This window comes from Caretta caretta, chromosome 7 (assembly GCF_965140235.1).
Source record: "Caretta caretta isolate rCarCar2 chromosome 7, rCarCar1.hap1, whole genome shotgun sequence".
Taxonomy (NCBI): domain Eukaryota; kingdom Metazoa; phylum Chordata; order Testudines; family Cheloniidae; genus Caretta; species Caretta caretta.
The window spans coordinates 46,388,676-46,404,150 of record NC_134212.1 but is presented as its reverse complement, the minus strand read 5'-3'; the positions used below and the strand labels follow the sequence as shown (position 1 = coordinate 46,404,150).

The following is a 15,475-nucleotide window of genomic DNA, read 5'->3' as shown; positions in this document are numbered from 1 at the left end:
CACTCACTCAGCTGCATTAAAAGAACATTAAGTTGCAATGTCAAGTAGTCCAAAGTTAGGAAATGCCACAATTAAGATGGTCTGTGCAATTTTAATTAGGCCTCTTTTGCATATGCATTATGATAGTCTTTAATTACATTCCTTATACACAAATTCAGAATTTCCTGTTCTAACAACTAGATGTTCTTTTTCCTGCTCATAGGAGACCCAGGGGTCCTGACTCAAAATCATCTGCTCATAATTTGTAGGGAGAGATTTTTTTAAAAATCTGTTTCTTTAGTAAGCTTTAATAGGAGGCACAAAGAACAGTTAGGCACTCTACTCCCACCAAAGGTCAATAGGAGTTGGACATCAAACTCCATTTGTGCCTTTGAAAATTTTCCTCATAGTTTGTCCTTTGTGTTTGTTTTTTTTAATGTTCATGTTTACTTAGAACTTACCCTTTCTCTTGCCCCTAACATGACATCAGGACTAGTGTACTTCCATGAAATTGCCATATTTTTTCTGCATGACTACTTTTATTGCTGGCAACTAGGAAATTTAATATTTTAGGTAGCTTTCTGTCACCTCAGTGATGCCATGGTCAGTTTGCAAGGTTAAAATTCAGCTCTCTGAAAAGAGAAGGATTTGTAATGCAGAAGTTTGGCTTGTAATAATTTGGGAAAGACTCTGCTTCCATTTATTTGCTAATCTTCGTAACCTTCAATGTTGTGAAAGACAACTTGGGAACAGTACTTGTTGGTTAAATGGGGTTTTGCCAAATTATTAAAAACAAAAACCTAAAAAAACTCCCCATCATAGTAGTGTGTGGACCCTGACAGGATCATAAAATGATTAGAGATAGTGTTATAAATGGGACATGGACTTGCCTAATAGTCTTTCCCTTGTCAGCTATGTTGCAGGCAGATGATGAAGATGACCTACTGGAGGAGAGGATGAGAAGCCCCTTTGGGTCATCCTTCAGGACATTCAATGCAACGGACTATAAACCTATAGGTGAGGATGAAGGTGCAGTTGCCAGGGGTTGGTTTGTGGGTTTGGTGCAGGTTGACTTAGATTTTTCTTTATTTAACCCCACCTGTTACCTCACCACAATATCTTATGAAAACAAATTCTGCTTAATATACCCTGTTCCAAGCACAAAGTTTGTCTTCAACACTAAATTAGCTTCAATAGAATTTCTGCTCCAGTACATGATTTCTTCTCCTCACGCACTCTGTAGCCTACAGTCACTGGCTCTGGCTTTCCTCCCACCAACTCAGACATGAATCTGAGAAATAGTCAGTGGTATGGTCTAGGCTTTAATTGCACAGCTTCATGAAAGATCCCATTTTTCTCCCCTACATTCCCCTCTCCCATCAGGATCTGTTCCTATCTGTAGTTCAAATGTCTGTCAGTTCAGCCTCCAGCCCGCGGCGCTCCTGGAGCTGAGCTCAGTGCAGCAGTAACAGGAGTGAGTAAACATGGCCTCTGGCTTTCATGTGCTGAGATGAGAAAAGATGGCCCACATCTCTGTCCATCTCAGTCACTATCTCATTGGAAGTTGAGGGGCCAACTTGGTCTCTCCCCTTCTCAGAAAACCCAGTAGCCATATTTGCACAGAGATGGGGGCGCTATGGAAATCAGTGTGAGAACTGACTAGCTTAGTGTATCAGCTTAGAAATATTCTCCATTACTGGTTGAAATTAGATAGATGTGCTAAACATGCTTTTGTTTTAGCTATAGCTGTCCAGGCATATTTGTATATTGTATATTTGGCAAAGCATTGAATAACCTGCTGGTAATCATTAAGTTCACTTTGTGTTGTTTTCTAGCCACCATTGATGTAAAACGGAATATCTTTGATTTGTGCACGGACAGCAAGGATTGCTATTTGGCTGTTATTGAGGTAAAGGATCTGAGATAGTTGGGGAAGAGTAAATACCAGTATTTGTGGCTATGGTCTGAGAGCAATGCTTTAAAAAAATAAACACTTACCTTTATTGGAGCTGGGAGTTCTGGAGCTCCTACTATCCATCTCAGATGTCTTATGCACTGGTGCTTTGATGTGGATAGGGGAGTACTAATCAGTTCCCCATACCCCATCCCTTGTGCTTAAATTCAGTGCTGTCTCTGTCTCTCTAGCATATGCACATTTTTGGGACTTCTTGGAACCCTTCAGCTGCATTCCTCAAACATTGTCTTGCTTTAAAAGAAATATACTGCAGAGGGAGGTGTCCTCCTCACAAGCAGGGAGAAATACATTTTTATTCTGATTCTCTAGTCTTTTGTTGTTGAAACTTGCACAAAAACGGAAACTCTCTCTGTCTGGTGCACCCGGAGCTTTTATTTGGGCCTCTCTTACCCTCCCTGTTCCTTCTTGATAAGAAGGAAGCTGTGGACTTCTTGAAGTTAGGGGCTTGATGCAGGAATTTCTGGGTGACGTTCTATGGCCTGTGTATGCAGGAGATCAGACTGGATGGTCACAATGGTCCCTTCTGGCATTAATCAATGCATCTGTAATTTGTAATGATCTGAGTTTCTCCATTAACCTCTAGTGATGGAGTGGCTAACAGGCTTGTATTAGTTGTCTTTTTTTTGTTTTTGTTTTGTGAGCTATTTATGGATCATTATAAAATCATTTCCTTCCCAACTTAGAAGCAGTTTTAACTTTTGATAAGGCTCTCGCCTCATGCTTCATACAGAGTAGCACCATAATACTAGCCTTGGGATTACTGTGCTGTTCCTGGCACAGAAGCAGGGTTTATGCTTAGGGGCACGATCAACAGTAATGCCATGGTCCTAATGCAAACTATTAGTGTATCAGCAGTTGGCCTATAAGAGTGGAGAGTTCAAATCCCACTTGGGACAAACTGCTTTGTTTCTAAAGCAGTGGTTGTTGGCAAAGTTCAGGTGGGAGAGGAGGGAGAGAATCTAAAGGGAAGCTGGCATGCAGTTTCAGAGAGTGTGAACAAACCCAAAGTTGGACACGGGTGTTGAATGGTCAAAATGAAGGTTTATGAGGTATAAAATTCTGTGATAGGAATCTTTGTTGGGAGTGGCATAGATGCTAGAATCTCAAAGCCAAACCTTTTATGCTGCTCCTGAGGTAATTCTTGCAACATAACAGCATAATCATTAGTACTAATTACACTGTGTATGTAAGTAGCAAATAAAAAAGATAAAATGCCTTTTTGTTGTTTGTTCTTGGTTATAACCTCTCTTCCGTAATAGAGATCATGATAGAGTTGAGTTACATAAGAAAGCATAAACAGTTCCACTAGGTACTAACTGCTGTGTTGGGGGTTTTCTTCAGAATCAAGGGAGCATGGATGCCATGAACATGGATACAGTTTGCAGGCTCTATGAGGTAGGCAGGCAGCGTTTGGCAGAAGATGAAGAGGATGAAGAGGAAGATCAGGTGAGTACTGTAGAGTCATTTTGATTGTTGCAGTCCAGTTGTAATCAAACTCTTTTCACTCATAGCTGGAATGCTGGGAGCTGCTGGTTGTTAAAATATTACTATAAAAAAGCAATTCTGTAGGATAGTGTTCTTTTTTTTCTGGCTGTCTTTAAGTACATATTTCCAAATCTTCAGGTTTAAGATTGGCTTGGTCATTTATGATTTGTAACCCTTGTATAAATAGGATATGGAGCACAGTATTGCATTGTGAAATTGCACAGTGTTTCTGTGTAATAAAGATGTTTATGAAATTTGGTAACATCTATAGGTTTATATTGGGATGCACTAATATCATCTGGCTTAAACTAAGCATTTGACCTCTGGATTCACTGTGTCTGACAATCTATAAAAGAGCGAAGAATTATTATTACTCAGGATACAGTAGGTAATATGATTATCTGCTATGCTACAGCACATTCTATAGTCAGTTTTCAGGAGACCTCTTGGTGCCAGGCTTCATAGAACTGCCAAGCACATTCTGCTTTGGTTGCAGGAGAAGGGAAATAAATATATATATCCCAAAAGACCTGGAGTGGTTTATTGTCACCTTTTTGGTGTTTGTATTGTGATACATTGATGTCTGCATCATGGAAACACAGCTGATTTTTCTTTTTTCCTCTGTGTTGGCATGGTGAGGGGGCTGTAAAGAGAAGTTTGATTTCTTCAGACTACACAGAAAGCTGGGGTTTTGGTGTTCATTCCACTTTCTTAATCTCCTTTTGTTAAAATAAAACTGCTTTACTGGCTTTCAGAGGAACATTTGATAATAGCATCCATGGAGACTGGAGTTTCAGTCTAATCAGTGGATTTATGCTCTCTGTAATATTGGTAGTACCTCATATCACCTACACAAATTAGATTGGGAGAATGCTTTTCTTTTTCATCCCTGATACCACATTGATTCAAATGTTGTGTTATGGGGCAGTGGGTGCTTTATTATGAAGTAGGAATTAACTGCCACTGTTTGAGGCACACCACCAGACTGGATGGATCTGGTTTAGTAACTCTATAGAACAGCAACAATACTTTCTAATAGAAGAAGTACTAGTTGTTGTCCTTTCCAAATAATAATCCAAATTTTGACTACCTAATAGCCAGCCAACATCTATCCCGGAGCACATGTATGTGTAAAATAATGGTTTTTGGCTGTAGTCAGTGAGTGTGCCTCATGTTCATGTCTGTTTCCTCCTAAATTAATTTAATGTGTTCAGCATCCTTGTGGTAAACTTCATCATGATTTTGACAAATCTACAAAATACACTTACTGTAAAACTTTTTTTTGTATAGCTATTTCCATTTTTCACAGACAGCATTTACCAGTTGTTACCAGGCAAATATCACTGTTCTCTTATCCTAAATATAGGAAAATACTACAGTATCAGATACTAGCACATGGTGATGGTTGGTGGTAGTCATTGACTTTTCAGTGGTGATGTGTGTGTGGTGCCCTAAATGAACTTCTGTTTGTATATCTACATCTCAGGCACTGTTTGTGTACTGAAAAGCTATCACAAAACCTCTGAAGTAACAAAGCAGAATTGCTTTTTCGTTTGGTACTGTGGCATCAATTGCAGAATAAGAGCATGCGGTTGATGTATGCATTTATTGCTCTTGACTGTCTTTGTCCCTTGACTTTATTAAAATGCAGTCACTTTTACAATGACTTTTTGAGGCTGTCAACATCAGTCTTGGGTATGAGGGAGATTAGTTTTAATGTAAACTACATAAAAGCTACCCAAATTCCAGTCACTGTATATTTAGCAAAATCTAAACCAGAAACATACATCCTTTTTGTTTCTGGTAACCTTTTCTCCATTGCTTCCCTTTGGTTGGTCCAGTAGGTTGACTTGCAGATTTACAGATCCTCAAGATACAGCTTTATATCTTCATAGAAACTTCCTGTATTGAGCTAGGATAGGTGTGAGCAAGCTACGGGCTGTGGGCCATGTCTGGCCCGTCGGACCTTTTAATCTGGCCCTCGAGCACCTGCTGGGGAGCAGGGTCGGGGGCTTTCTATGCGGTTCCTGGAAGTAGTGGCATGTTCCCCACTCCGGCTCCTACGCATAGGGGCAGCCAAGACTATGGAGGCTCCACACGCTGCCCCTGCCCCGAGTGCCAACCCCCACAGCTCCGGGAACCATGGCCAATACCCCACCATGCCTCTGCGTAGGAGCCGAAGGGGTACATGCTGCTGCTTCCGGGAGCTATGAGGGCGGCGCCTGCGGATAGGGCAGCGCATGGAGCTGCCTGGCCATGCCTCCGTGTAGGAGCTGGAGGGGGGACATGCTGCTGCTTCCGGTAAGTACCTCCTGGAGCCTGCACCCCGGAGCCCGCACCCCAGCTCTAGCCTTGATCCCCCTCCCACCATCCGAACCCCTTGGTCTCAGCTCGGAGCATCCTCCTGCACCCCAGACTCCTCATCCCCTGCCCCAATCCAGAGCCTCCTCCCATACCCTGAACTCCTCATTTCTGGCCCCACCACAGAGCCCTCACCCCCTCCCAATCCCCAATTTCATGGGCATTCATGGCCTGCCATACAATTTCTGTACCCAGATGTGACCCTCAGGCCAAAAAGTTTGCCCACCCCTGAGCTAGAAGGAGCAGAGAGCCGCAGCCCTTTCCCCCACTCACTCTCTTCCTTTCTCACTCTCTCCTTCTCCTGCCTCTCCCCCTGCGCCGCCCCCCCCCCCCCCCGCCGCACACACACTTTTCTTCTTCCTGGCTTGTGTGTATCTGTTAAGGCTGGTCAGAAAAGGTAATTTGTATCTTACTATATCTAATATAGTTTTAAAATGTGGGGTGCTTTCACAGTTCTACTGCATTGCGTAGGCCTTGACAAATCAGAAAGGTACTTCCAGATTTCTCCTTGTTAAGTCTTCTCACTTGAGTTCCTCAAAAATTGATGCACAATGTCCTCTCTATAGCATGTGAATCTGATGTCTCCTCTTTTGACCAGAACTCATAAGTCATATGTTCTTAATCTGATTTACTAAATGTTCTAAATGATGCTCTGGTACTAGATCCTTTGCAGCTTGTGGATAGCTCAGATTGTTTGTTGGCTTTCCTTGGTATCCTCAATCTACACCTCCAGGCCTTTTGCTTTCACGTCTATTTCTTCTGTAAATGATCTGCTAGCAAGTTTCCCAATTCTTTGGTTTGAGTCCCCTTAGTGCAGTGAAGGAAGGAATTGAAGGTGTCCTGCTCATTTTGGTAATGGTGTTTGCAGCAAGTTATGCATAGCAAGTAATGGATGTGGGTGGGAACTGTGATAACCTCTTGGCTTCAGAGTATGACATCTCAGCATCAAAGTCACCTAATGGCTGTTTTTAGATGTTTCTGAGTAGAGAAGGGCATTGTGGCATCCGTAAAATGAAGCTGCCAGCAGCAGCACTCCCCCCTCCCCCCCAAGGCATCTCTCTGCACCCCTCCCGTGATTTGATTGGGAGGGGTGGGAGAAGGTAAAATCAAACTGACTTGCTGCTGCTTAAGCTACCCTCAGACCCAGTGACAAAGATGGATTAGCTGCTTTATGCATAGTTCCACTGCTGTAAATCCTTGAGTGTTTTTGTTATAAAATATTTGAGGTTAATGCTGCTGCAGCTGGTGGGCTTCTGCCTAGGTTACTCGTGCTAGACTTCATATTAGACCTCTGGAAAGCCGCCTTGTCCTAGCTGAGGGGAATATTTCAGAATGTCAAGCCCAATTAAGGAAATCTAAGGTGAATCTTTTGGTATTGTACCATTAAGATACGTTTCCTGGGAGTTACTACATTAAGTAAGGGGGAGATGAGGAAGAAAGGGGTTTTTGATGGCCAGTTAGGGCAATTGTGAAGTTGTGGGCTTTTTTTTAGTTAGGCCTTTATAATGAATGTTTGATGCTAAATATACAAATGAATTCAGTTTCACATCTAACAAGTAGGTGGCATTAACACTTGCTTTATTTAATATGGCTTCCATTCTAACCTATTTCTCTCAGATTTGGGGGAGCCAGATAATGTTTTGACTGGCACACTTCCATTCCTTCTTTCTTTCCCTTTGCCTCTTAAGCTGGGAGTTTCAAAAGAGGCCAAGGGAATTAGACACCCAGATCCCACTAAAATTCAATTAAAGTTGGATGCCTGGCATCCTTGGGCTCTTTTGAAAATCCTAGCCTTACTGACTGTCTTTGACGATTAGCATTTAGTGTGTTTCAATGTGAGTTCATCATAATGCCCATCAAAAGGCCCATCAGAAACCCTGGCAATCTTGCTTGCATAACATTTGCATACTGAGTCTGTAGACAAATAGAGTTTTAGGTGCAGGTGGCAGGCCCATTTCTGCAGTATTGTCAGGGTCCAGTTCCCCACGCTTTCTTCCCTTTGAGCCCTTTCTCTCCTTCCCCTTTCACTGCAGTTCCCCTGGTCTTGCTCCTTCAGGTTTCCCCACTCCCTGAGGTTTTGACTGCACAAGTGGGCATCTGGTCTACTGATGCAGATGCTGGAACATCTTTTGGCTACTGTCCTGCTAAGGCCCCCTCCTCTCCCTTCACTGGACACTTACTCATTTCATTCATTACCTGTCTTTTGTAATGAGAGAGAAGGCAGGAGCGGTGGAGTAACTGGTACAGAGGGCAGTGAATGCACTGAGAAACCAAGGAGGGAAGGGTGAAGGAGTCTCAGGTGCTGCCCACATGCCCCCTGCAGTAGGCAGGAGAAAGGGTGGATAAAAGTCAAATCTTTTTAAATTTAAATTGGATTTTTTTGATAAAATGCTTTTTGATGAAAAAACCTATCTAAAGATAGTTTTAATTAAATACATTATAGCTCAAAGATCTTATCATAGAATAGAGATTATACATTCTAATTCTATAGTATGAGACAATATATTCATGTAATATATAAGTTTTATAAATGAGTTCCAATAGTTCATGGATTAGGGACCCAATCTTATGGGGTTCCAGGGGCATCTGTATAGATTATTTAGGTTAATCTTTCTATCTACCCAGTGGGACTCAGTGCTCAGTTAGAAGATATCATCAGAGATGCTTAGTTTTGCAGTTCTCAAACTGTGGATTTGTCTCTCCAGAGATAACATGCTTGTTAACAGAAAAAATGTTTTTAAATAAATAAATATATAGAGGTGAGAAATAACAGACCTCGACCCTATTGTCCCTCTGCAAATTTGTGTACACAAAGTCAATCCCTTACCTCTCTCTAAAAGTGCAAAGTTTCAAAAAGTTGAATGAATAGAAGATTGTTGGGGTTAGAATAGATCTGGACAAGGAGAAGAAGTCTGGAGATAAATGTGAGAAGGGAGGGACAGGCAGTAGAAACAAAAGTGAAACTGTTTGAACAGCATATTCCAGAGGTCTTGAGGTCTTTCTTAGTGTAGCCCTCATTGATTTGAGATCTACCATACCATTCTCTCACTAGAAGGAAAAACCTATAATGGCAGCAGGCCATAAAAGAGACCCAGTTTGGCAATATTTTAATGAAGTTCCTCTACCTGTGGGTAAGACAGGCATGCGTGCAAAATGCAAACAATGCAACAAAGAAATGCAAGGCCTGGTAGCCCGAATGAAACAACATCATGAGAAGTGTTCCTTCTAAAGAGGAAGCTGCATTGAAGATGATGAAGGGAACATTTCTGAACATGCAGGATCTTCAGGTTGGTAAACTTTTTTTATTTCATACTTCTTTCTTAAGGACTGCCTGTCTTCTTTCTGGACTATTCTTGAATTCTCATGTTTGAGCACAAAATATAGTTGTTACTCTGATACTATTCTTTTAGATGTAGTTCTGATAAAAAATAAATAGCTGAAATAGGCAGATCTTCCTTTTACAATTTCACCTTTAAAGTAACAGCCATGTTAGTCTGTATTCGCAAAAAGAAAAGGAGTACTTTTGGACCGTAGAGACTAACCAATTTATTTGAGCATAAGCATAAGGTTTCGTGAGCTACAGCTTCATCGGATGAAGTGAGCTGTAGCTCACAAAAGCTTATGCTCAAATAAATTGGTTAGTCTCTAAGGTGCCACAAGTACTCCTTACCTTTAAAGTAGTACCGAGTGTCAGTGAATGCAATGAGTAACACTAAATGAACAGTATGGTAATAATAATTAAATAACTGCATTGACTTATTTTCTTTAGGAGAATCCATCCTCAACATACAGGATTCTGAAGATATCCAACTTCAAGATCACCATCATTTTCTATAGTTTCAGAGTTATCTGCCAGTGATAGTGTTTCAGTCACATCATGTATGTCACATAGCCACAGTATATCACCTCTAGCAAAAAGAAAAAAAAATCATCATCCAGAAACAACCATCGATAAATTTGTGATAAGAACCAGCAGATTACAAAAAGAGGTAATTGATGAAAAAATTGCCCGGTTTGTTTATGCAATAAACTCTTCTTTCCGTTTGACTGAGAACCCATACTTCATTAACATGGGTCAGTCATTAAGACCAGGATACAGTCCACCCAACAGAGCTGATATCTCAGGCAAACTGCTGGATAAAGTGTATGAAAGAGAAATTGAGCAGTGTGCAAAAGGTCTAGATAGAGGGTAAAATTATTAATCTAAGTCTTGATGGGTGGAGCAGTGTCCACAATGATCCTGTTGTATGTGCTTGTGTGACAACAGAGAGAAGGGAATGTCTTCCTTACAGAAACAATTGATGCATCAGGAAATGCGCACACAGCAGAATACTTACAAGAAGTAGCAGTAAAAGCTATAACAAACCTCGAAAAAAAATTCAAATGTCTGGTACGCAGCTGGGTCACAGACAATGCTGCAAATGTATCCAAGATGAGAAGAAATTATTTAGAAGAGAGTGAAGAGTCCCAAGCTAATAACATATGGTAGCAGTGCTTATTTGATGCACCTCCTAGCCAAAGGCTTCAGTGTTCCAGAAATAAAGGCTAATGTTGTTGAAATTGCAAAATACTTCCGTAACAACCACTTTGCAGCAGCTGCTCTGAAAACAGTGGGAGGAACCAAGCTAACTCTCCCACAAGACGTGTGATGGAACTCAGGAGTGGACTGTTTTGAGCGCTAGATCAAGAACTGGCCTAATCTGATGATTGATTGTGAACAAAATTGTGATGGCACTGTCACAGCCAAAGTTCTCAAAATTGTGCTTAAGAGAAATGTTGAACACATGCCGAATACCCTGAAGCCTATTTCTGTAGCCTTGAACAAAATGCAGGGAAATAGCTGTTTTATTGCTGACGCTGTTGAAATTTGGAAGGAACTGAGTGAGATCTTAAAAAGAGAAATATGCAATGACAGAGTTAAATTACAAGCATTAAAAAAACAAATGGGACAAGCACTGTCTCCAGCTCATTTTCTTGCAAATATTCTCATTACTCGGTACCAGGGTCAAACCTTAACTGCTGAAGAAGAGGAGTTGGCTATGACATGGACATCCAGCAGTCATCCCTCCAAAATGTCAACTATAATAAACTTCAGAGCTAAGGGTGAACCATTCAAGAAATATGTTTGCTGATGACGTTTTAAAGACAGTCACACCAGTGAACTGGTGGAAGTCACGTAAACACTCGGATTCAGAGACTGTTGAAATGATAATCTCACTTTTAACAGCACTCATTTCTGCTGGTGTAGAAAGACTATTTTCTTTCCTTGGACTAATTCATTCCAAATTGAGAAGTTGTTTGGGACCTGAAAAAGCAAGAAGGCTTGTTTTTCTTTTCCAGATTATGAACAAACAGGAAAATGAAGGTGAAGACTTACTGCAGAAGCCAGTATTTTAAGTTTCTCATGTTGCCTGGCTGACAGTCTGTTTTTTTTTTAATATTTCATTTATTTATTTTAGTTAAAAGCAATTTTAACAAACAAACCTGATTTTAAAAAACTTGAATATTAACTAAATTCAAAAATTCATATGCTTGTTTTGTTAAAATATTATATATTTGCTGTTGAAGAAAAAAATCCAGAATATATAACATTGTTTTAGTTAAATAAAACAATTTAAATGTCTGTCTGGTGATGTTGTCCTCCCAATACAGCATGGCAAGAAAACCTCCAAATATTAATGATTAACCTGTTGAATTGGCGATAGTTCACCTCCCAATGACTTCATAAATATCTGCTTCAATTACCTTTGCTAAATGGAATAACCAAACAATCATTCATTTTCTGATATAGCTGTAAAACTAATCTGAAAAGTTTTCAAAATAAATCACTTTAAAAATGTATAGCGTGTACCTTCTAAAAATGAAACCTACATCTATCTCTGAGTTGTGAAGAATGTGTATTAAGGTTATAACAACCAACAAGAATGCACTTTTATGTAGAAATCCATGATTAAATCGAGTCTTCCTGACTAGTGATATAAATCATGATTTAAATCAATTTGATTTAAATCAGATCCACCCTGGCAGGAGAGGAAAACTTTAAAAATATTGGAAAAAGAACGAGGAGTACTTGTGGTTCCTTAGAGACTAACAAATTTATTTGAGCATAAGCTTTCATGGGCTAAAACCCACTTCTAACCAAAAATATTGGTTTGTCAAAAAGGCCAGAGATGGGGGTGGGGGAGGGATTAAGGGAGAGCAGAGTCAAAATCTACAAGTTAAATAGGTCTGTGGTCTGGACCATTACTGTTTTGTGACAGTTGTGTAATTTTCAGTCTCCTTATCTAGCATTCCACTTTCTGGGTGTTTTCTCTGAAATGTATCTATTTACAAGTAGAACCGCAAAAAGTTTGGTTTATTATGCTTTTGCATTTTTGTCTATTGAAAACATTACTTTTTTCCCCTCAGTAGTACTCATTAATAACTGTAAGTATTATCACATATAATATTTGGGGTACTCCAACACAGTTGCATGAGTTTTGAGAGTCTCTCCCTACTTAAACTGTCATGTTCACAGAGACTGAAATCTTGAACGGCAGGTTATAACACTTAGTAGCCTGTTACTGTTCCTAGACTGCTCTGGAAATGTGATGTACTTTTTAATCATCAGTGTTGAAAATCTGTTTTTTCTTAGTCATCCTCCCACATCAGTATGTATCTAATAGAAGCTTCTCTATGTGGGAGGAGTGCTGTGTCTAATTTGGCTTTTGCTTTTGTGTGGATACCTTCCTCAAATGACATTTCTGAATATTTTTATTCAACTCCTGGAAATTCTGATTGTGTGGACCTACGGAAACAAATATTTGGGGGAAGGATCATTCTTATTGTAATGTCTAGTTTAGCCAAATAGGGAACTCTGTATGTCTTCAGTCTTTTTATTTTTGTGTTTTTGTATTTGTGTAGCTCTGTTTTATTTAGCCTTAAAAACATCTCCTGGATACATCCTCTTCCCTCAGTGCCATCATCACCTAAACTTAGCTAGCTTTTCTGATGTTAAAAGGCATGGTCTGTTTTTCTTCTTTTATATCTCTACAGAATAGAGAGATTTCTCATTGCTAGCATAGGTCTCTCTGAGTTGCGGATTGTGGGAAAGGTATCTTGAGTTTAGGGAGATAATGTTTACGTACTTCATTAATATTTCCTAAATTCTGTGGTCTTTATGTATACTCTTGAGTGGAAGCTTAGGGTCAGGGACAAGGAACATCTAAGATGTCCATGTTTTGTAGCCCTAGCCAATGGTAATCTATCCAATATCTTCCTCTCTCACCCTTTCATTAATTGCAGTAGAAAAATGTGGAATCCTCTATTTAAAATTATAGAGAAAATCTATTTATACTCTGTAGTTATATGGATTTGTTCTGAGAGAATTGGTAAATGTCATTCAAGTTTAAATTATACTGGTTTTTGAGACATTCACCTTTTACAGTATAACGCAGAGGTGGGCAAACTACGGCCTGCGGGCCACATCCGGCCCACGGGCCCCTTCTGCCCAGCCCCTGAGCTCCTGGCCTGGGAGGTTAGTCCCCAGCCCCTCTCCTGCTGTTTCCCCTCCCCCACAGCCTCAGTGCGCCGCACCGCTGGCACAATGCTCTGGGCGGTCGGGCAGCAGAGTTGCAGAGCCGTGGCCTGACCCGGCGCTCTGGGCAGCGTGGCTGTCACACCGCCAGCCACCGGTGCTCTGGGCAGTGCAGTAAGAGGGGGTTGGATAGAAGGCAGGGGAGTTCAGGGGTGTGATCGAGGGTGTGGATAGGGATCGGGGGGGGGGGGTCAGAGGGTGGAGAACAGGGGGTTGGATGGGGCAAAGGTCCCAGGGGGCAGTCAGGAATGAGATGGGGCAGTTGGATGGGGTGGCAGGGGGCAGTCAGGGGTTGGGGGTCCGGGGGTGGTCAGGGAGCAGGGGGTGGTGGATGGGGGCCAGCAGGGGACAGGGAACAGGGCGGGTTGGATGGGGCAGGAGTCCCGGGGGAGCTGTCGGGGCAAGAAGTGGGGGGATCAGATAGGAGGTGGGGGCCGGGCCACACCTGGCTGTTTGGGGGGAGACAGCCTCCCCTAACCAGCCCTCCATACAATTTTGGAAACCCGATGTGGCCTTCAGGCCAAAAAGTTTGCCCGCCCCTGGTATAACGCAATAGAAATTTTTACAAACTTCTGTAAATCTAGATTAGAGAGAGACTTGTTTTAGGTTTGCAGATTGGATCCTGCCAATGAAATGTCTCTTCTGCACTAACTGAAATTGTAGCTGCTGGATTTTCAGTGCTTGTGGTGGTTTCATAGCATTATTTTTTCCATTATCAGCTCACATTCTGCCACTTGTGATTCCGGTTATGTTGTGTGTGTTTATTTAGGACTCTTTCCCCTTTGTCTACAGCAAAAATCCTATGCTAAACCCATTGCTGTTAGAGAGAAGCCTGTAGTTTTCATGTTGATCCTTGCTGAAAAACTTCCATCCAAATCAGCAGACATGTTTAAGAACCCACGAATTCTGCAAGGTGCTGAGTGCCCTCAATTTCTTTTTTAAGTCAGTGGGAGTTGATGGTTCTCAACTCGTAATAAGAGGAGCTTATAATCTTGCAAGATAAGGTGTAATGTGAACTCCGGCACTGGATTACAGGACAATAGTTTCTGGGAGAGAGCTTGGCTGAATAGAGGCCTCGAACTGACATTATCATACATTGTGATCGTGTATCTTAACAGGGCTGTCTTAAACTAGACTTCAGCCATGAGGCTAGCAATGGGATGGCTTCGATTAAAGATCTCTTTGTGACAGACACGGGCTTAGGGAAGGGCAACCTGTAATGGATTAAAAGGATAGTGTTTAGCAACACGCTCACCTTTGCTACATCTTTGCATGCCAACAAGAATTTCTGTTAGTTCTTGGTATGGGTTGCTAGCGTCCATCTCTGAACTATGCTGTAATTTCAGAAGATGGCAGCCCTCTGGTACAGACAGAGGAAATTACTGTACAATACTTGAGACTTCTTAAATCTCTAGCTCTAATATCATAGAGTGCAGTTTCCCCGCTGAAAACAGAAATGAAAAAAAGAATGTTCTGGCTCTTCAGTCACAAAATCAAAGGTGGTTGCCTCCAGATAGCCCAGAGGATATTCCTGCAACTCCAAAGCAGCTGTGATGTAAAACAGGAAAAGCTATAGCAGTTGCAGTAAAAAATTTAAACCAGGAACTAGGATTGTGGAAATAAGGGAACATGCTTCCATCTATGGTGGGAAAGTCAAACTACTGCCAAATTGACAGTGTTTGCAAATGCTGCTGTTCTGGCATATGGGTACCAGAGGGATGGACATATTTAAGAACATATGGGTAATAATTCAGAGTAGAGCCCTGCACAGGACTATTTTATATCCCACTCTGACCCTGCAATACCCGCTCTGATCCACTCCTGCTATTAAGGCAGTGGGTCCTGAGGGACCTGCGGGATCTCAATCCCTCTGCAGGACTCTGCACAAGTCCCATGCAGGGCTCCAATTCAGAGGGAGGGAGAGTAATTTAATAGATTATAGAAATTCCAGGGATACAGCAACATCTACCGCTGGACACCTAGTAGTACTTCTGGGCTCTCCAATAAAGGACATCTATGGATATAATAGGCATCTTGTTACCCATTTACCAACTGCAGTACGGTGTGCAATGACTGCCACATGATGCTTCAGATGCATT

General features: G+C 41.4%; 1 protein-coding gene across 2 annotated transcripts in view; it reads left to right on the top strand.

The window, feature by feature from the left end:
* Positions 1-15,475, top strand: part of DCAF1 (DDB1 and CUL4 associated factor 1) — a 104,088-nt gene that overhangs the window by 64,412 nt on the left and 24,201 nt on the right. For both annotated transcript variants that reach the window (XM_048858132.2, XM_048858133.2), the window contains exons 20-22: positions 892-996; positions 1,815-1,888; positions 3,296-3,400. In XM_048858132.2, the coding sequence (XP_048714089.1) occupies positions 892-996; positions 1,815-1,888; positions 3,296-3,400 (284 nt within the window). The remainder of the gene's footprint in view (positions 1-891; positions 997-1,814; positions 1,889-3,295; positions 3,401-15,475) is intronic.